The sequence below is a fragment of the Neoarius graeffei genome, chromosome 3, assembly GCF_027579695.1.
Source record: "Neoarius graeffei isolate fNeoGra1 chromosome 3, fNeoGra1.pri, whole genome shotgun sequence".
NCBI lineage: Eukaryota > Metazoa > Chordata > Actinopteri > Siluriformes > Ariidae > Neoarius > Neoarius graeffei.
In genome coordinates this window covers 39,225,002-39,247,724 of record NC_083571.1, presented here as the reverse complement: position 1 = coordinate 39,247,724, position 22,723 = coordinate 39,225,002, and the positions used below count along the sequence as shown (strand labels likewise).

The following is a 22,723-nucleotide window of genomic DNA, read 5'->3' as shown; positions in this document are numbered from 1 at the left end:
GCTTGCCCCTCTTCTGCTTCCACATGTTCTGCCTGTGGTGCTTTTACTGTGGGATGGATGCAGGAGTGGGGGTCGGTGGTTGAGCAGGTCTCCGGAGCAAACCGTAGTCGCGTAGCACTTCCGCGTCCACTGGATTTATATCTGTGAATATAGTTCTGCGGATGTCAAGCAGAAACTCACGGGAGTATGTGCGCCTTAAGACTGATGGACAGGACAAAGATGAACAGATACATGCTGTTTTAAAACACAGAAAACACGAAAACACCGTTCTGTCAGGACGGAGAGGAGCCACTGCATGTGTACGTGCCGCCATCTTGGAAAATAAACACTGGCAGCCCCCAAGGCTGTGTTCTTAGTCCACTCCTTTACTCACTCTTCACACAGGACTGTTTTCCCATTCATAACTTAAACCAAATATACAAGTTTGCAGATGACACAGCTGTGGTGGGGTTGATAACCAACAGTGATGAGGCAGCCTACAGAGATGAAGTTCAGGCCCTCACATCTTGGTGTCAGAACAAGAACTTGCTCCTCAACACCAACAAAACAAAGTAGCTTGTCATTGACTTCAGAAAATGACGGATAAAACAAATGCCAACCTGGTGATCTCTGGGAGGAGGTGGAACAGGTGAGGAGCTTCAAGTACCTCAGTGTTCACCTCTCAGAGGACCTGACATGGGGAGTGAACACCAGAGAGATGGTGAAGAAGGCCCAGCAGAGACCCTTCTTCCTGCGATCCCTGAGGAAAACTGGGCTCTCACAGAAGCTCCTCACCAACTTCTACCAGTGCACCATACAAAGTGTTCTGAGCTATGGATGCATAGTGTGGCTCTCCAGCTGCACTTCAGAGGAGAGGAAAGATCTGCAGCGGGTCATCAGGACTGCATCTAAAAATCACTGGTGCCCCTCTCCAATCCGTGGAACAGATCTACTCTGCCAGGCTGAGAAACAGAGCCACAAAGATTAGGACTGACTGCACTCACCTCAGACAATGTCTTTTTGACACCCTTCCCTCTGGCAGGCTTAGGGTCATAAAGTCACAAACAGCAAGACACCAAAATAGCTTCTTCCCCAGGGCTGTAAAAGCTCTGCTGGAGGCCTGATCCAGACTTGGACTCACACTCTGCACCTTACTGTGTTTGTGCTTATATGCCATTATGTTGCTTTATATATATATATATATATATATATATATATATATATATATATATATATATATATATATATAAAACCCCGATTCCAAAAAAGTTGGGACAAAGTACAAATTGTAAATAAAAATGGAATGCAATGATGTGGAAGTTTCAAAATTCCATATTTTATTCAGAATAGAACATAGATGACATATCAAATGTTTAAACTGAGAAAATGTATCATTTAAAGAGAAAAATTAGGTGATTTTAAATTTCATGACAACAACACATCTCAAAAAAGTTGGGACAAGGCCATGTTTACCACTGTGAGACATCCGCTTTTCTCTTTACAAAAGTCTGTAAATGTCTGGGGACTGAGGAGACAAGTTGCTCAAGTTTAGGGATAGGAATGTTAACCCATTCTTGTCTAATGTAGGATTCAAGTTGCTCAACTGTCTTAGGTCGTTTTTGTCGTATCTTCCGTTTTATGATGCGCCAAATGTTTTCTATGGGTGAAAGATCTGGACTGCAGGCTGGCCAGTTCAGTACCCAGACCCTTCTTCTATGCAGTCATGATGCTGTAATTGATGCAGTATGTGGTTTGGCATTGTCATGTTGGAAAATGCAAGGTCTTCCCTGAAAGAGACGTTGTCTGGATGGGAGCATATGTTGCTCTAGAACATGGATATACCTTTCAGCATTGATGGTGTCTTTCCAGATGTGTAAGCTGCCCATGTCACATGCACTAATGCAACCCCATACCATCAGAGATGCAGGCTTCTGAACTGAGCGCTGATAACAACTTGGGTCGTCCTTCTCCTCTTTAGTCCGAATGACACAGCGTCCCTGATTTCCATAAAGAACTTCAAATTTTGATTTGTCTGACCACAGAACAGTTTTCCACTTTGCCACAGTCCATTTTAAATGAGCCTTGGCCCAGAGAAGATGTCTGTGCTTCTGGATCATGTTTAGATAAGGCTTCTTCTTTGAACTATAGAGTTTTAGCTGGCAACAGTGGATGGCACGGTGAATTGTGTTCACAGATAATGTTCTCTGGAAATATTCCTGAGCCCATTTTGTGATTTCCAATACAGAAGCATGCCTGTATGTGATGCAGTGCCGTCTAAGGGCCCAAAGATCATGGGCACCCAGTATGGTTTTCCAGCCTTGACCCTTACGCACAGAGTTTCTTCCAGATTCTCTGAATCTTTTGATGATATTATGCACTGTAGATGATGATATGTTCAAACTCTTTGCAATTTTACACTGCCGAACTCCTTTCTGATATTGCTTCACTATTTGTTGGTGCAGAATTAGGGGGATTGGTGATCCTCTTCCCATCTTTACTTCTGAGAGCCGCTGCCACTCCAAGATGCTCTTTTTATACCCAGTCATGTTAATGACCTATTGCCAATTGACCTAATGAGTTGCAATTTGGTCCTCCAGCTGTTCCTTTTTTGTACCTTTAACTTTTCCAAACTCTTATTGCCCCGTCCCAACTTTTTTGCGATGTGTTGCTGTCATGAAATTTCAAATGAGCCAATATTTGGCATGAAATTTCAAAATGTCTCACTTTCGACATTTGATATGTTGTCTATGTTCTATTGTGAATACAATATCAGTTTTTGAGATTTGTAAATTATTGCATTCAGTTTTTATTTACAATTTGTACTTTGTCCCACATTTTTTGGAATCGGTGTTGTGTATATACAGTATACACACACACACACACACACACACACACATATATATATGTGTGTGTGTATATATATATAATTTCATTTACTGATATACTGCTGGGCGGCACGGTGGTGTAGTGGTTAGCGCTGTTGCCTCACAGCAAGAAGGTCCTGGGTTCGAGCCCCGGGGCCGGCGAGGGCCTTTCTGTGTGGAGTTTGCATGTTCTCCCCGTGTCCGCGTGGGTTTCCTCCGGGTGCTCCGGTTTCCCCCACAGTCCAAAGACATGCAGGTTAGGTTAACTGGTGACTCTAAATTGACCGTAGGTGTGAATGGTTGTCTGTGTCTATGTGTCAGCCCTGTGATGACCTGGCGACTTGTCCAGGGTGTACCCCGCCTTTCGCCCGTAGTCAGCTGGGATAGGCTCCAGCTTGCCTGCGACCCTGTAGAAGGATTAAGCGGCTAGAGATAATGAGATGAGATGAGATATACTGCTGTGATCTTAGCCCTCAAACAGTGTTTCGTTGTATAGTAATGTGCAATGACAATAAAGAATCTATCTATCTATCTATCTATCTATCTATCTATCTGTCTAAAAAAGCTCCAGTTAGTTCAAAATGCAGCAGCAAGAGTCCTTACTAGAACTAGAAAAGATGACCACATCACCCTTGTCTTATCCACACTGCATTGGCTCCCAATCAAATTTTGTATTTTTTATTAAATACTTCTATTGACCTTTAAAGCACTGAATGGTCTTGCGCCACAGTACCTTAGCAACTTTCTTGTCCTTTATGACCCGTCACACCTACTTAGATCAAAAGGTACAGGCTATCTGCTGGTATGTCGTATAGTGAAGGCTACATCATGGGGCAGAGCCTTTTCTTACAAAGCCCCACAGTTATGGAATAGCCTTCCAAGTAGTGTTTGGGACTCAGACATACTCTCAGCATTTAAGTCTAGACTGAAAACATATCTGTTTAGTCAAGGCTTTTGTTAATTTTATTAGGTAAAGGAGTAGATCTGGAGGGTCCTCACGCATAGAGTGTTTTAGTAAACTTGGTTGTATGGATGCTGTCAGCCCCCACTCACTTGCTCACTCAAGTTTGCTGAAGGTGTACTGGCTGTCTGCTTTATGTCCCGGGGCGCCCTCATGCCTGTGTTACCTTCCGGGTCTCCCCTTTTAGTTATGCTATCATAGTTAGTTTTGCTGGAGTCCCTGCTTGTACTCAGAGTAAAATGTATGCTGTTCTTACTCATCAAGTGACATTGGGCATACCTAATAATCTGTGTTTTCTCTCTCTCTCTTTCTCCCCTTCCCCCCAACTCTGTATGTCCCTCTGAGTTACATGTCAATCCTGAGATTGAGATGCTGACCTCTTCTGCTCCTTGGACCTGCCTAATCCATCCTGATGCCCTATGTCTGGTTGGAGTCTCATCACATTGCTCCTGTGGTAGATAGCCCCATATGGACAGTCAAAAGTTGCACTTGGAAGCTGACTTTGGACACTTACAGTAATGCTTTTATGGCTGAGGACTACAGTTGACTTGCTAACCTTAGGACTGCACTGGTCATGGACAGTTTTGCACTTAAGGTTCCATCAATGAACAGTTTATAACTTCAACAAAACAGACTTCATGTTAAAACTGTTAAAATGTTATAATCATGCTATCACCCAAATGAGGATGGGTTCCCTTTTGAGTCTCGTTCCTCTAGAGGTTTCTTCCTCATGTCGTCTGAGGGAGTTTTTCCTTGCCACCGTTGCCACAGGCTTGCTCATTGGGGATAGACTAGGGATAGATTTGGGATAAAATTAGCTCATGTTTAAAGTCACTAAAATTCTGTAAAGCTGCTTTGTGATAAAGTCTCTTGTTAAAAGTGCTATAAAAATAAACTTGACTTGACTTGATGAGTTTGAGTGCTTTGGAAAATCTGTCTATGATTACCAGGATGATGGTGTTGCCCTGGGATTGCGGTAGGTCAGTGAGGAAGTCTATAGCAATATGTGACCAGGATCTCTGGGGTACTGGAAGAGGGCACAGTTTACCAGCTAGTGGAGCTAAGGGTACCTTGGCTTGGGCACAGGCAGAGTGCAAGGAGACAAAGCGGTTTGTGTCCGAGGTCATGTTCACCCACCGATACTTGTTCTTAATAAGTTGATATGTATGATGGCTGCTGGGATGCCCCATGGCTGGAGAAGAATGGGCCCACGTGATGAATTTGCCTTGGAGTCTGGGTGGAATGTGCAAGAGCCCAGGAGGACAGTTCTCAGGAACCTCTGTAGGTTGTGACTGTCTGATTTCTCTGTCTGTGTCCCATGTAATGGATTGCACAATACATTCAGGTGGAAGGCTTGAAGTAGGTTCAGAGGTGTGTAATAATGAATTGTGGACTCTAAAGAGAGCATCAGCCTTAGTATTCCTGGAGCCAGGATGGTAAAAGATCCATCGATCCATCCATCCATTATCTGTAGCCACTTATTCTGTACAGGGTCACAGGCAAGCTGGAACCTATCCCAGCTGACTATGGGTGAGAGGCAGGGTACACCCTGGACAAGTCACCAGGTCACTGCAGGGCTGAAACACAGAGACAAACAACCATTCACATTTCACGCCTACAGTCAATTTAGAGCCACCAATTAGCCTAACTTGCATGTCTTTGGACTGTGGGGGAAACCGGAGCACCCGGAGGAAACCCACACAGACACAGGGAGAACATACAAACTCCACACAGAAAGGCCCTCTTCGGCCACTGGGTTTGAACCCAGGACCTTCTTACAACAGTGCTAACCACTACACCACCGTGCCACCCTGATAAGAGCTCATGAACTGGAAATGAGTGAAGAACATCTGGCTTGCCGGGGCTTCAGATGTTTGGCTGTCTTCAAATATTCCAGATTCTTATGGCCAGTGAGAATCGTGAACAGGTGTGCTGCACCCTCCAACCAGTGCCTCCATTCCTCTAGGGCCAGTTTGACTGGCAAGAGTTCATGGTTACCAATGCCATAGTTTCTTTCAGTAGGTGCGAGTTTCCTAGAGAAGAAAGCGATCAGGTGAAGCTTGGGCTTGTCCCCAAAATGTTGAGAGAGAACCCCTCCTACACCAGTTTCTGATGTGTCAACCTCCACAATGAATGGCTTGGTAGGGTCAGGATGTTGCAGAATGGGAGTGGTAGTGAATGCCGCTTTGAGCTAATTAAATGCCTCTTCGGCTGCAGGGTTCCAGTGGAGGTGACATGGTCCTTTCTTAAGAATTGATGTGAGGGGTTGGCAATGGTGCTGAATTCACAAATGAAGCATCGATAGAAGTTTGTGAACCCCAGGAAGCATTGCAACTCTTTCACAGAAGTGGGAGTGGGCCATGATGTAACAGCAGAAACCTTGGCCTGGTCCATGCTCACCCCCTCAGAGCTGATGATGTATGCTAGGAATGAGATCTGATTGACATGGAACTCACTTTTTGGCCTTGACATATAGGTGGTTTTGGAGCAGGTGAGAGAGTACTGACCTGATATACTTATAGTGGGCGTCTTCATCTGGGGAGTAGATCAGGATGTCATCAATGTAGGCAATCATGAACCTCCCCAGTATGTCCCTTAGCATGTCATTGATGAGGCACTGGAAGACATTTGGTGTGCAAGAAAGGCCAAAAGGCATGGCCAAATATTCAAAGTGGCCAGCGGTGGTGCTAAAAGCTGTCTTCCACTCATCACCCTCTTGAATCCTGACCAGGTTATAGGCACTACAGATGTCCAGTTTAGAAAAGCTCTTGGCTGATCTTAGCTGTTCCAGGGCTGAAGGTGACCCAAATGGATAGCTAGGTTGAACAGAGAATCAAGGGAGAGATGTTCATCTCGACAGGCTAACTCACTGAGCACTTCAGAGCATAAACCTTGGTGAAATGTGGCTTTCAATGCTGGCTCGTTCCAAGCGCAGCCTGCAGCCAATGTGCAGAAATCCAGAGCATATTCCGTGACACTCCTATTTCCTTGTCTGATTGTCAGTAAGCTCTCTCTAACTTCAATACCCTCAGGCTGATGGTCAAAGACTCATTTGAAAAGCTCTAAGAACCGGCCGTACGATGTGGTGTGTTTGACTCCACGCTTCCACACCACACTTGCCGACTGTAAAACTTTGCCAGAGAGGAGACTGATAAATTGAGCAATCTTCTGTTCATCTGTAACTCCTGTGAGTAAGGAGAAAGACAGGGAACACTGGAGAAGAAATCCCTTGCAGTTAGATACTTCACCCGTAAACTTTTCAGGTTAAGGAATCATCTGAGATGCACCAGCGGGAAATACAGGGCGTGTGAAGATGGCCTGTGACACTACAGCAGTGAGCTGTGACATCCTGGTGTTGAGATAGCTGATCAGTTGCTGGTGCACTCCTAACAGACACCCCTGAGTGTTGATTGTGGTCTGCTTGGCCTCCTTTGCTGCATCCATGGAAGGTGAAGTATCCTGTCAGTGTGCAGGCACTTATGGATGCAATCACAGGGGAGAGAGGGTGCATCGCAAACTGCAAACTGAGCCAAATTAGGAAACTGGAATCATAGTCAAGGACGGGCAGAGGTCAGTCGATCGGTGAACAGGACAATGTAAAGAAGATGAGAAGACATGGTTGAAACTAACGTAAACAGGGATCTTAAGGTGAAGTCAGGCAGAAGTCAAAACAGCTCAATAAAGTCAGGTACAGGGACACAGCACGATACTTCACACTGAATACGTGTGTGAGCTGTGTATATATAGGCTGAGTGATTGCAGGTAGACTGGTGACAGGTGATGTAATTAGAATTCTGGTGACAGGGGGTGCTGTGGCTCTTGGGAAGTGTAGTCTGGAGCAGCCATGTTTGGAGGCTGCTCCAAACTCGGGCTTTCAGTGTGGTTACTGACAGAACCCCCCCCAAGGAGCAACTATTTTTCTTGGTTGACCTCTCTTTCTTGATGCAGGCTTCTCAATGATTTTTTGCACCACCTTGTATGGGCCAATGTATCACTATGAAATTCTTGTGTAAGGAGAGGGTCTAAGATGTCCTTGGAGCTGACCCAATTACGTTCTTCTGGGCCATAGCCCTCCCAGTTGACCAAGTATTCAAGCTATCCATGTCTGCAGCGGGAATTGAGGATTTTGTTAACTTGATAGATGAGTTCAATATCTGGGGAGGGGGGGCTCTTGGTTGAGTATATCTGTGGATAAGGGACCTTGGATAGCAGGTTTTAGGCATGAGACTCAGAATGTGGGAGTCATTTTGCTGTGCGGATGAAGTTTGAGCCTGTATGAAACCTCAATGATTTTTTGCACCACCTTGTATGGGCCAATGTATCAGGCTTGCAGCTTTTTGCAGGTGTTGGGCTCTCTTAAGTCCTTAGTGGAGGCCCACACTCGGTTCCCTGGAGGTCAAAAACTCTATGGTATGCTCACTTCATTTCTACAAATGTAAGAATTAAAAAAAAATAATAATAATTTCACAACTACAGCAAGGTGCTCATTTTTATCCAGTGAAGTGAACATGAGCAGAGCCCCTGCAGAGCTGCTTTCACTGAATTGCACTTACATTTGAGCAGCCTTCTGAGCACGTTGTGCACACACTTGGGACCCAGTCATGGAAAACACATGATGCTGATTTGAGCATAATCAGCATGCTGTTTTCACAGAGGCTTTGTGAAGTATTCTGTCAGGTATGTGGTGGTAGATGGGTGCAGGAAGAGCGTTTATTGGCAGACATGATATTTACAAAAACAAAACACAAATAAAACTGAAAGCAGAGTCATAAACATGGCTAGAAACAAATGTGACAGTGATAATGATAATACTTCACAAAGCCTCTGTGTCCTTATATGTGTGTGCTGATTGAGCTCAAATCTGCATCAGGTGTTTCCCATAATAACTGGGTCCCATGCCTGCACACAACGCGCTCCGAAGGATCCCCGAATGTAAATGCACCTTGGTAAAAGCGGCTCTGGAGAGTCACTGCGTTGTTGTTCATGTTCACTACACTGGATAAGAATGCGCACCTTTCTGTAGTTGTGAAAGAATTATTTTTTAATTCTAACCTCTGTGCAAGTAAAGTGGGCACCATAGGGTTTTTGACCTCTCTGTTCGACACTGAGTCCCTCTGAATGTTTTTCCCCCCATTTTTCTCTTCAACATTTAGAAATCTCTCTAGTTTCCCCCCCCTGATGAATTACTTTTGGTAAATTAAAAATCTGATGTCTTTGTTTAGTTCAAAATTATTTTCACATCCAAAAACGCAGCAAAACCTTCCCATACCGATCAAGAACAACTAACTCAGCTGAATGGAGCACTACAAGCATGCCCCCTGTCATGATGCCCTAGTTACCATTGCTATGGGATCATGTGATGGTACAAAGCCTCTATTCTACTACCACTTTCCCATAATTTTATGTTCATTAGTTCTAGTTATGGGTGGCACGGTGGTGTAGTGGTTAGCGCTGTCGCCTCACAGCAAGAAGGTCCGGGTTCGAGCCCCGTGGCTGGCGAGGGCCTTTCTGTGTGGAGTTTGCATGTTCTCCCCATGTCCGCGTGGGTTTCCTCTGGGTGCTCCGGTTTCCCCCACAGTCCAAAGACATGCAGGTTAGGTTAACTGGTGACTCTAAATTGACTGTAGGTGTGAATGTGAGTATGAATGGTTGTCTGTGTCTATGTGTCAGCCCTGTGATGACCTGGCGACTTGTCCAGGGTGTACCCGGCCTTTCGCCCGCAGTCAGCTGGGATAGGCTCCAGCTTGCCTGCGACCCTGTAGAACAGGATAAAGCAGCTAGAGATAATGAGATGAGTTCTAGTTACACTTCCCCCAGAGTTACCCAGCACATGAACTCGAATCAAAACACTCACTTTAACATAAATACCATCATAACTCTGTGTGTGTGTGTGTGTGTGTAAGAGATAGAGAGATTTGAAACTGTGAAATATGCACTGCGATAACTCCAACAAGTCTCACACTTACCTGAGGTGGACACACACACACACACTCTCTCTCTCTATCACCATGACCCAATTGCACCTGTTTATATTCAATCCAGGTTCTTGGTTTCCGCTCCTTGGAAAATACTCAGTTGCAGAATTTCTGAGCTTTTTCCCAGCAGATGTCTGGAGAACCCTGACTGCTTTTAGAATGAATCTGTTTAACAATGTATTATTCTCAGCTGTATCTAAGGATGGGTTCTGCATCGACATCTGTACATGAAGAAAGTGGAACTACATGTCCAGTGGAGCTGTTTGTTGGCTTGTTTAGCTCCTTATCCACAATAGTGCTCTTTAGAGTGATGCTATAGAATGTGGTCAGTCCCAGCTTGGGTCAGCCCACTGACCTTAATTTTGACCGCCCTACTGGCATACGACATAACAGATATGCGTCTCTCAAGAGTCCACTATGCGCCATTGCGATTGGGGGATGTAAGTACGGAAGAGGGCAGCCTACTTACCCACAGTCTGGGGTTAGCATCCCTTGATTGTGGATCTTTATACCTGCTACTAACCCTGAAAAGCAAAAAGCCAACAGGGTTACCAATTGTCACTGGTGACAAGGACAGCAATTGAATGGATGAAAATGGAATAGAATGTGGGTTCTCAGATTGGGGTCTGAGGTCTTCCGGAGTTGTGAAGTATAATCAGGGGGCCTGTGATGTAATTTCTTAAAGAGGGTAATTATTGACTCCCTGTGATTCAGTAACCCTTCTTTCAGTCCTTTTACATTAATCTTTTTTTTTTTTTAGCTCTCTGTAGAACCAACAAAAGGTCCTTCAGGAAACCTTGAACATGGTTCTTCTACAGCACGACTATAAAAAAGCTTTTATGGTACCTTTATATTTAAGGCAATTGCATTAAGCCTTTAGGAATTTATCAGAACACTGTGTGAAGTTATCATGCATGACCATGCTGTAACACTAGAGACGCATGTTTCAGATTATCTGGTCTTCAGGTCTGAGGCCCTCCTCCACATTGCCCATGTCATAAGGAGTGCACTGGTTAGTGTGCAGTATGTAGGGGTGGATAATATTTGTGCATTAAGTATTACTCTGGTGAACAGTTACATTTACAGTACAAGAACAAAAAATGACTTCTTCTCTTTACAGTTTTATTTACACCTTCAAAATTCTCCTCTCATCCAGCCAGTGACTGTGCACTCTACATCACTAACATGGGCTCAGTTTAGGGTCTGATCATTTCAGATTAGGGTCCATTCGGCTTCATCTGTGTAGAAAAGAAGTATCATTGTGCACTCAAACTTTCTCATGCTACACAGTGCAGTTAGTGCTACAGATGTGTGTGTGTGTGTGTGTGTGTGTGTGTGTGTGTGTGTGTGTGTGTGTGTGTGTGTGTGTAAAGATGGATAATCTGGGTATAAATTGAGGATGAGTGCTCCTAGCTCTACCTCAGTCAAATGACTCTGGAGTGAACACAGACCGGTATAAAATAAAGCATCTCCTATTCTTCCCTCAGACTTTAATCTCATAAAAAATACAAACGGAGTGAGTTTCATTAATTAGTGAACATTAGCTGGTGATGTTTCCAGGCAAAATGGCATAAAAATCTTCTTACAGTTTTAAATAAGAATCAATAACCTACTTTAACTGCCTTAAGAAATAAAAACATGGTATTAACTCAGATTCATCAGTTAAAAACATTTACTTTATAATACCTGAGATGTTAGATCTCCTAATAAAAGTAGAAACTTTATTTACTTTCACTCAAGGACATTTTATTGGCTGAATCCTTCCACTTTTAATTCATTAATATTCGGACACATCACCTACACATTCTCTTCAGTGTCATACAGGATGCACATCCTGCAGTGTGTCCAGAGTCACGCTGCATTAGAAAGAGCACAAGTCGTCACACAGACGTCAAAACGAGCCCTGACTGAGCCACAAACATGTCCCCCTCCTCACCTATACACAACTCGGTATGGTGCTTTTATACACTCTGCTTACACACACCACCTCCGGGGCAAGAGCAGGAGACACTTTTGTGAGGCAGGAGGCAATAAAGAGCAGGGGACAGAGACTGAGTGAGAGTGAGACAGGAGAGAGAAAGACAGAGTTTGCTCTTTGGCCCTACATGAATAACAATGCTCATTGTGTGAGTCCTCCAGTGAAAGAGGAGGAAAAGAAAAGAAAGGGAAAGAAAGAGAGCTGATAATTAAATGAGTGTGGACGAGGTGACAGATGCTGCTGCACATTCCACCATCACTAAAGAGATCATTGTGTCTGAAAGAGAGCAAGCGATTGAGATGGAGAGAGAGAGAAGAAAAACTAAGCCAAGTGAAAAAGTGACAAAACAGTAAAAAAAAAAAGATTGTGTGTGTGTGTGTGTGTGTGTGAGTGCTGTAACACTGAGTAACACACTGTGTTGTGTTCTTGAACAACCTACAACTCAAAAACACACAATGAATCACTTTAACAAACAACTTGATAGAATGTGGTTCTGAAGCATCAGCCAGGTAACTGATACTGACACACTAACTAACACACACACACAACCTCATTAGCAGATTGACACACTAACACACACAACCACACTAACACTGATGCACTAACACACACACAAAATCACACTAGCACACTGACACACTAATGCTTGTGGCACACTGTCTCATATCTTGCCAAATAAGTGGCATGTGAGTCAAACGCCAAGAAATGAGGCATATTTTGTCCAAAATTTAACTCCTGTGACATACACGGCGTATGTGTGGCGTTCCTGTGGCGTATCTGGGGTTTGTATGGGGTTCAAGGAATGTAAAGTTATGGCGTACTGAGGTGTATCCATGGTGTATGATGCGTTGCTGCAGTGCAACCGTTTCGTTGGTGTGGCATTTCGTTCTTACATGTGACGTTGCTGCTGCGTACCTGAAGCATATCTGTGGCATTCACAGGTGGGTATAAAAGGGGGTTCATTGGCATTCGTCACAATCAAGAAAGCATCATGCCAGCGAAGAAGTCAGGACCCAAGAAGGGCAAGGGAAGAGGGAAGACATCAGCCGCATCCACCCAGCCAGCCCCGGAGCCACCTTCATCAGACATGTCAACTAAATTGTTCGCACGGTGTAATAGGTGTTTGAGCAATGTTTGTGCTGCATCACTGCTGCGTAGCTTTCGTTTTTACAGTATACACGTGACATATGTGTGACGTATCAAAGCTGCTATGTATGTGCTACGGATTTTTAAGTACGGATGTAAAAATATGCTGCACCCTGGCGTACAAATGAGATCATGTTATGCATCCTAGAGTATTAGCTAAGTAAGCTGGTGATGCTGTGATGTTCCTTTCTTACTGCCACTTATCCTGATATACTGTATATACCCGAGGCTGAAACGCCAATGTATGACACAAGCATAACACACTGACACACTAACAAGCACAAACACAACCACACTAACAGACTAAGGGCTCGTTCACACGAGGACGCTGTCGGGTAAAAACGACTAAATATTTTATCGGAAGTGCCTTTCGTCTATACGGGGACGGCGTTTCCGAGGCTGAAAAACGGAAAAAATTGAAAATGCCTTCCAGAGTGGATAAGTTAAAAACAGCCCCCGTTGCATATCCGTCTAAACTACCCAATACGCGAAACTCTGCTCGGATCTGCTCACGTCGGGTACGCATTTACGTCATACATATGTCATATACTATACATGCCAGCCCGGGAAGTAAGAAAGTAAGTAAAAAAGTAAGTGCATGTCTGATTACATCGATCCAACGGACCTTCAAGCTGCTCTGGCAGCTTTAATAAACGTCCAGGAGTCCTTCGAACATCTATACCGAATCTGCACATATACCGTTAATGAACAGAGGCGGGTATAGTATGCTCTTACTTTTTTACTTACCATAGCCAGAGTAGTCAAAGTTTTCGCGGCGCAGATGTGCAGATCAGACAAGACGGAAGACGTTGCGCATGTGTGCAGACATAGCGGAGGTCTTTCACAGCACCACCTAGCCGCCTGGCATGCACATCCAATTGAATTCCACACATTTATGCGTCACCGTATAGACGCGGATTTCCTCCTTGAAAACGCTCGTGTAGACGCGGAAAAAAGTGATAACGAAAACGGACTTTTGCGTTTTTGTTTCAGACTGTCCCTGTGTAAAGTGGGCCTAACATGCACAAACACAACCACACTGATGCACTAACACACACACAAAACCACACATGCACAAACAAAACCACACTGACACATTAATGCACTAACAGTAAACAACTTCACACACGTAGAATTAGTGTTACTGTTAAAGTGTGTTAATTTGCATTAATATGTTTTAATGTAGGGCGGCACGGTGGTGTAGTGGTTAGCGCTGTCGCCTCACAGCAAGAAGGTCCTGGGTTCGAGCCCCGGGGCCGGCGAGGGCCTTTCTGTGCGGAGTTTGCATGTTCTCCCCGTGTCCGCGTGGGTTTCCTCCGGGTGCTCCGGTTTCCCTCACAGTCCAAAGACATGCAGGTTAGGTTAACTGGTGACTCTAAATTGACTGTAGGTGTGAATGTGAGTGTGAATGGTTGTCTGTGTCTATGTGTCAGCCCTGTGATGACCTGGCGACTTGTCCAGGGTGTACCCCGCCTTTCGCCCGTAGTCAGCTGGGATAGGCTCCAGCTTGCCTGCGACCCTGTAGAAGGATAAAGCGGCTAGAGATAATGAGATGAGATGTTTTAATGTCTGTTACGGTGTGTTACCTTCTTTTAGTGTGTGTGAGAGAATTTTAGTGTGTCTGTGTGTTACAGTGCTAATGTGTGTGTGAGAACATGTTGGATTGTGCTCGTCTTTGATAGCATGTGTAAATGTGTGTATGCTTAACTGCTATGTAAAGTGCAGTGTGCACCTGCTACATTTTCCTTTGTGTGTGTGTGTGTACATGCCCTATATCGTGCACATAATGAAGGGGTGTGTGTGTGTGTGAGAGAGAGAGAGAGAGAGAGAGAGAGAGCGTGTCTAAGTGCATTAGTGCGTGTGTGTGTGTTTATGTCTTTACCCGGCCGCAGCTCTGAGCTGGAGGAATTCCTGCGTCCTCACACTCCTTTGTTGAGGAAATGCGATTAACGGGTGCTGTAATTGCGTTAGCGCCCTGAGTGCACAGAAGAGCGCCGTCCAGATCAACCTGTTTACACGCACACACACTCACTGTCTGGACTGAGACACGACCCATAAACATACTGCTCATCAGACAAAGGGGAAGTGGATAAAGGGCGGAGTGAAAGAGTGAGACAGGGCAGAGTGAGAAAGTGAGACAGGGTGGGTTGAGAGAGTGAGAGAGCAGGGTGAGAGAGTGAGACAGGGTGGGGTGGGAGAGGGAGACATGGCGGAGTGAGAGAGTGAGATGGGGTGGGGTGAGAAAGTGAGACAGGGCAGGGTGAAAGACAGACAGGGTGGGGTGGGAGAGTGAGACGGGGCATGGTGTGAAAGTGAGACATGTCTGTCTATCTTTCTGTTTGTCTGTCTGACTGTCTTTCTCTGTCTTTCATGATCTCTCCATATGTCTTGTATGTCTTTCTCTCATCTATTTGTCAGTTTGATTTGTCAGTCTCTCTCTCTCTCTCTCTCTCTCTCTCTCTCTCTCGGGTCAGTAGTACACTGAGAGTGATGGAGTTCTGATATATTTTTATGAATGAAGCTGGAGCGAGCGCTGTGCTTGAGATGAATAAACAGTTATAAATACTGAGACTGTGACATTTATGCGCCTGACACGGTTTCACTAACACACAGAAGAGCGCATATCCGGTTCTGAGCAGGAAGTAGGCCATTTCACGCGCTCATCAGTCCCACTGTTCTCCCCGCCAGTGTTCTCCCAGTGTGTTTCTGTATGAAGCGTGTATGAGAGAGCGAGAGCGGGTTTGACCCGCGTGACACAACCGAATTACGCATGCGTGATAACGCGCTCTGTTAGCCGTGTGTAAAACAGCGACATTCACGCGAGCTGATGTGTGTCTGCGCGCGAGCTCCCGAGGTTTAAAACCTCAATTCGACACGCAGATTAAACGCGCACCAGCTCTGACACGTGACGCGCGCGTGAAGACACAAAGAGCCGCCGAGCCAGAGCCATGCATATAGCGCTATATTTATGATGAGGTGTGTGTGTGTGTGTTCATACTTTAACACTGCAGTTCACTTCTTCAGGAAGTTCAGAACCTGACCCTGTCCACAGAACTCATAGCAGTGTGCAGTTACTGTAGTGCTGCATTATTCCTTACATTCTCTAATTACAGGTTAGAATACTGAATTAACGCTGGTGGCCGTGCATCAACACTGCTGCATGGACAACTGTATTGTTCAGTTAACTAACACACACACACACACACACACACACACACATTCTCTCCCGGTGTTGTAGTCACACTGGCACTGCGTTAACACCTTTATGGTGACCGAACACCACACAGGAACACTGAGCCCTGCAGCAGCGCATCATCACAGACACACTGTAGAATTAACAGATGATGTGTAGAATTAACAGATGAAGTGCGGAATTAACACCACACTGAGGGTGTTTAACATTTCTGTAGAAAAGAGTGGCGACATGACCGTGCGCATGCACGAATTTTTTTTTTTTTAATGACCGCGCGTCAAAGGACATTTCAATTTGGATGAATAATTAATGAGGACAATAATGAAAAGATCGAGAGAGAGAGAAAGAGAGAGAGAGAGACCCCCACAGGGCGGAGTTTGCCCCCCTTATCTCTCGTTCTATTTCTTTAGCAGACACACAAGGGGCAGCGCTTCAGTTTGGGGAGAATTTTCAGCCGCACTAGACAGACAGACAGACAGACACAGAGGTACGCGCTGTTTCGGCTTTTATTCTGACCGCAGCCTTAATTGTTCACAGCCATCGCACGTTTCTGCTTTATTTATTTATTTATTTAGTTTGGTGTAGTGATTTAGTCCGTCTGGAGCGCGCGCGCCTTTACTCGTCTGGACGCCGTGCGCGCGCAACAGATTTCTCTTCAGCGAGACAGCAGACGGTGCTGATGTAGACGTCGCTTTTCGTTCGTTCTTTCTTTCTTTCTTTCTCTCTCTCTCTTTATTTCACTGAATTTATTTCTGTGCACGCGCTGCGCCCCTCCCCGTCTGCCGGTTTGGACTGTTCCGGGGTGTGTTTCAGCGTGAAAGTGTGTGTGATGTTTTGGGAGCGATAGAAGATCGCACGCACGCACGCACGCACGCACGCACACGCTGTGAAGAAAGAAACAAAGAAAGAAAAGGTTCGGATTAAAAGTGATCGCACGTGCATGTGGGATTTTACTATGAGAAGAGAAACAATGCGTAGCGCGTGCTTTGTGCTCTTCACTCTCTTGGTGTCTGGGTTTGGTCATGTGGTGGGAAGGACACTGAGGTACCGCGTGCATGAGGAGCAGGAGACAGGCACCGTGATCGGATCACTGATGGAGGATGCCCAGGATGTGCTGGCTCACCTGCCCAGCTCGGTGCCGTTACGTTTCCGGGCTGTGCAGCGTGGCGGGGCGAGCGCCTTATCGGTACGTGAGCGTGATGGTGAGATCAGTGTCAGAGGCCGACTGGATCGGGAGAAGTTATGCGACCGGAACCCGAACTGCTCAGTGGAGTTTGATGTGCTGACCCTGCCCACTGAGCACCTGCAGCTCTTCCACGTGCAGGTGGAGATACTGGATGTGAATGACCATGCGCCGCGCTTCCCACGTGCTGTCATCCCTCTGGAGATCTCGGAAACAGCCGCTGTAGGGACACGAGTCCCTCTGGATAGCGCTGCGGACCCGGATGTCGGTGAGAATGCTCTGAGCACATACACTCTGAGCCCATCTGACACCTTTGGGATCGACGTCCTGACTGGAACCAATGGTGCCAAGTACGCTGAGCTAGTGGTGCTAAAGGAACTCGATCGTGAGACACGCTCAAGCTATGAGCTACGACTTACAGCGTCAGATAGCGGGTCACCTCCCAGAACTGGAACCACACTTCTAAAGATCACAGTCGCCGATTCAAACGACAACAATCCTGTTTTCACAGAGCCATCATATACCATCGAGCTCCGAGAGGACACGGCACCCGGTGTCTTGCTGGTGGATCTGAACGCCACAGACGCAGATGAAGGCACAAACGCCAAGATCGTCTACTCTTTTAGCAGTCACGTCTCTCCAAAAGTAGCAGAAACATTTCGGATCGACCCAGACACCGGTCGCCTGACTCTGCTCAGGAAGGTGGACTTTGAGACAGATGATTTGTACGATGTAGACGTCCAGGCACAAGACTCAGGGCCAAACTCAATGCCAGCACACTGCAAGATCACAATCAAGGTAAAGGACGTAAATGACAACAAGCCTGACGTCAGCGTGAGCCTGATGGGAAACGATGAGGAATCAGCTTCTGTCTCAGAATTAACACCGGTGGACACATTTGTAGCCCTTGTACGTGTGGACGACGCAGACTCAGGTGTGAATGGTGAGGTCGTGTGCCGGCTTGCTCACGAAGGTCACTTCCGGCTTCAGAAATCGCATGAGAAGAACTACGTAATCCTTACAAATGCCACGCTGGACCGAGAGACTCGCTCGGAATATGGCCTCACAATAATCGCTGAGGACCGCGGAACACCGAGCCTGTCCACTGTGAGACACTTCACGGTGCGCGTACAAGATGAGAACGATAACGCGCCCCACTTTGACAAGAATCGCTACGACATCTTTAAGGATGAGAACAATTCCCCTGGCGCTTACCTCGCCACAGTACATGCCACCGACCCGGACTTAGCCAGTAATGGTCAGGTGAGCTATTCTGTCTTGGAGAGCATGGTACATGGAAGCCCCATTTCTACTTATGTCACTGTGGATCCATCAAGCGGTGCCATTTATGCCTTGCGCACCTTCGACTATGAGGAACTTAGCCATATTAGCTTCATGGTTCAAGCAAGTGACTATGGCAAGCCGTCGCTAAGCAGCAACGTGACTGTTGTCTTGAATGTCCTGGATGTGAATGACAATCGCCCAGTGATTGTAGCGCCTCCGCTTCGAAATCACACCACTGAGTTCCCAGTTTCCAAGTATTCGGACTATGGTGATCTCATAACCACAATCACGGCTACAGATCGTGACTCAGGTGTTAATGGTGACCTCTCGTGCACCATCGCTGCCGGAAACGAGGCTGGTTACTTCTACATGGATAGCCGCACATGTGAAATCCGTGCTAACGTGAGCTTGCGTGACGTGCCAACAGATCATGTTGAACTCATTATCCTGGTCCAGGATCATGGCAGTGAACCTCTGGAAACCAGGGCTCTGCTCCGCCTGGTGCTGCTCGAGAACCCGGAGAACCTAGCTGATCCACTTGCCACAGGGGGTGTGGCTAAAGAGAATGTTCTTGACACTTCCACCATCATCATCATCTCGTTAGGTGCCATCTGTGGTCTGCTGATTATCATCATGGCGGCACTAGCATTGCGCTGCTCACGAGACAAGAATGATACACGCTCGTACAACTGCCGCGTCGCAGAATCGACCTATCAGCAGCGGCCGAGAAAACCATCACGCCAGATTCACAAAGGTGAGATCACACTCGTACCAACTGTGAATGGAGCACTTCCTGTTCATCATCACTCGCCGACCACCACGGTGCCGATCCATCACAGCCACCAATCACTGAACAGCATCGTCACTGTGACATCCAATCAGATGCCGGAAAGCTTCGTCCTGGAGCTGACTCATGCCCCGCCTACTGTGGAGGTGAGAAACACACTGACACAATCCCAAACACACACACACACACACACACACTAAAAAACAAACACACACTTGTCTTACCATCCTATACTTTTTGTTTACCTCATTTACATATTTATTCACCTAATTTGCATACTTTGTGATTATTTTTTTTATTACAAACATAACAATAATCCCATGATTCTCAGCCTCATCGCCACTGTGTCTAACACACATTCTTTCATGCATGTGTGTGTGTGTATGTGTGTGTATGTGTGTGTATGTGTACATGTATGTGTTGGCATGTTTATGTTCCATTGTTGTTTATTAGTTTGTTTATTTCGATTTATTTTTATTTTCTATGTGTCTTTTATGTTTGTTTTTGCTGTAGCAAGTTTCACAGCTGCTCTCCCTACTCCATCAGGGTCAGTATCAGCCTCGGCCCAGCTTCAGAGGAAACAAACACTCTCGCAGCTACAGGTAAACACACAGATGAACACACACACACACACACACACACACACACGCACACATACATACACACGGGTCGATATGGCGATCCAAACACGCCGGGCCGGGCCGATCCCATTGGCCAGTGAGCATGCTCCAGTGTAGAGTAGGACAGAACTTCCCTGTTGCCGTGGTCACCCACGCTTGCAGCGTCTGATTGGACGCCTTCTTGTGTGATGTCAGCACCTGCTTTTCTTTTTTTTCCTCCGCTCCTTTTTTAGGGTACTCATCTGTGTGTTGGATGTTTTTTGGATCATGCCATTCTCTCTCTCCCTCTGTCTCTCTCACACACACACACACACACACACACACACACACACACACACACACACACACACACACACAGTGCAATTTGTAATTCAAGCTTCATTTGCATTTTAAAAGCCTTGTGGTTTTGCTGCTTATGTTTATTTTCAGAGCCACACTATAGGCACTGAATCTATATTTAAATGAGGTTCATTTGCATATTTAAATGAGAGTCATGTATGTTGCCGTGTGGAAATAAGGACAGCAGTGTGTTAATAGCTGCTCTGTGTGTGTGTGTGTGTGTGTGTAAAAGTGTGTTTCTGGAACAGATGCTGTTCCTGTGTGTGTAAGAGAGAATGAGTGTGTGTGAAAGGGGCGGAGCTGATATGCTAGACCAGTGCACAGTGTACATTATATTTTGTACTGGAGTAAAAGTATATTTTTTGGTGTGTGTGTGTGTGTGTGTGTGTGCAGATACACACTTCCAGACTTGGATAAGTTCAGTCTGAAGGACAGTGGGCGGGGCGACAGCGACAGCGACGGTGAGCTCGGCCGTGATTCGCCAATCGACCGGTTGCTAGGCGATGGATTCAGCGAGCTCTTCCACATCGACACACACAGCAGAGTCCACTCAGGTATACACACACACACCCCTACATCTGTCTGTGGTCATAGTCCATTCTAGAGTGTAGTAAAAATACTCTGTGTGTGTGTGTGTGTGTGTGTGTGTGTGTGTGTGTGCACGTGTGCCATGCTTTGAAGTCTTAACTGCAGAAAATTGACTGTAATTGCTTGAACAAAATGCAGTCTCTCACACACTTTTTTACACACACACACACACACACACACACACACACACACACACACACACACACACCTTTCTTCCCTTTTCTCTCATTTATTGTTCTCTTTTCACCATACATCTTTCTATCACCTTCCTGCTTCTCTCTCTCTCTTTCTCTCTCTCATTACATCATCATCCCTCTCTCTCCTTTCCTAAGTTCCCTCCGTTTGTATCCCTCCTTCACCCAGCCATTCCCTATCTGTCTATCTCTCTGTTTATCTGTCTGATGATCTTTCTCTCTTTCATTACTTCTCCATATCTCTACTTCTGTATGTCTTTCTCATCCTCTTATCTATCTATCTATCTATCTATCTATCTATCTATCTATCTATCTATCTATCTATCTATCTATCTATCTATCCCAAAGAGCAGAAACCACTGAGGATAATTCCCAAGTCAAAATGAATCTTGTAATTACAGTGTGATCTCAACACCTCTCTCTCTCTCTCTCTCTCTCTCTCGCTCTCTGTGTTAGCGATGAAGCTGTGTACGGAGGAGTGTCGTGTTCTCGGTCACTCTGATCAGTGCTGGATGCCGTCGTTCTCGTCTTTCTCCACTGAAGATGAGCGCCGCAGTTTCTCCACCTTCGGGAAAGATGTTGATGAGGAAGAGGAGGAGGAGGATGGAGGGGAAAAGTCTCTGCTCTCCGACATCAACTCTGTCTTCCATCGACTCGTCCCTCCCTCTCACACCGAGCATGGTGACCTCAGTGAAGGCTCTGGCCCCTGCTGCGTCACCAATGAAAACAGGAAGTGCTTTCTTCCAGGAAACTCGCACTTCCAGAATTCGGCTAATCACACATCAAATTCAAAATGGCTCCCGGCGATGGAGGAAATCCCGGAAAACTATGAGGAGGATGAGACGGAGAGCACGATGGGATTCCGAAAACGAACCGAGGATGAATTCGCCGCTGAAATCAACAAACTGCTGCTGGACGTCCATCAGAGCTAACGCTAACATCAAACCAAACGCAGGACCGGACTGAGAAGATCTCTCTTTCTCTCTCTCTCTCTCTCTCTCTCTCTCTCTCACTCTGCCTGAACTCCAATCCTGTTTAGTAACACTGCCCCTGGTTCACTTCCCCTTGTTCATTTCCCCTAGATCCCATTTGACACTCATTATCTTAAGGGCTGTGTAGCTGTTACCTTGAGTGAAGTGCACTAGATAAGGGGTCGCGTCCACATCGCAGAACACTTCAGGGTCACACATATTTATTTACCCAGAATGCACTGCTGCACCAAGCTGTTTAACAGAAGCAATAAATGACTTCGAAAATGTGAACGTGACTAAACTCCATGCTAGTCAGAGCATGTTCGCTAATTAGCACACTTGCTAATGGACTTGTGCAGCTTTTAAATGTTCGTGGCATCGACCGATCGCTGCACTGCACTGCGCTGCGCTGCACTGCACTGCACTGGGTGTGTCCTCAAGTGTGACATGTGCAGAATGTGTGTTCTGCTGATGATGTGCACTTAGGGGAAGTGGTCAAGGGCGCAATGGAAAAGGAGTGGAGCACAGCCAACTGTCAGAGTGACATAATCAGAGAGAGACAGACAGACAGACAGACAGAGACTGAACGCTGAAGCCTTTCCCACTCCTCGATCATGTGACTGTGTTTTAGTGATTAATGTGATTTGGAACAAAGTGCAAC

General features: G+C 45.9%; 1 protein-coding gene across 3 annotated transcripts; it reads left to right on the top strand.

The window, feature by feature from the left end:
* The first annotated feature begins 16,556 nt into the window (after positions 1-16,556).
* Positions 16,557-22,110, top strand: pcdh18a (protocadherin 18a). 3 transcript variants are annotated; one of them, XM_060915902.1, is made up of 4 exons: positions 16,557-19,496; positions 19,897-19,952; positions 20,703-20,863; positions 21,548-22,110. In XM_060915902.1, exons 1-4 carry the CDS (start codon positions 17,037-17,039, stop codon positions 22,021-22,023), a joined length of 3,153 nt encoding a protein of 1,050 aa, XP_060771885.1. In that variant the 5' UTR covers positions 16,557-17,036; the 3' UTR covers positions 22,024-22,110. The 3 variants fall into 3 exon arrangements, with proteins under 3 accessions (XP_060771885.1, XP_060771884.1, XP_060771886.1); XM_060915901.1 differs by having other exon boundaries at positions 19,864-19,952; XM_060915903.1 differs by lacking the exon at positions 21,548-22,110 and having other exon boundaries at positions 19,868-19,952; positions 20,703-20,820.
* Positions 22,111-22,723: the final 613 nt, after the last annotated feature.

Coding starts and splice junctions, on each gene's coding strand:
- pcdh18a (XM_060915901.1), top strand. CDS start 17,037: ATGTGGGATTTTACTATGAGAAGAGAAACAATGCGTAGCGCGTGCTTT. Junction 19,953..20,702: donor AAACACTCTCGCAGCTACAG/GTAAACACACAG, acceptor GTGTGTGTGCAG/ATACACACTTCCAGACTTGG. Junction 20,864..21,547: donor ACACAGCAGAGTCCACTCAG/GTATACACACAC, acceptor TCTCTGTGTTAG/CGATGAAGCTGTGTACGGAG.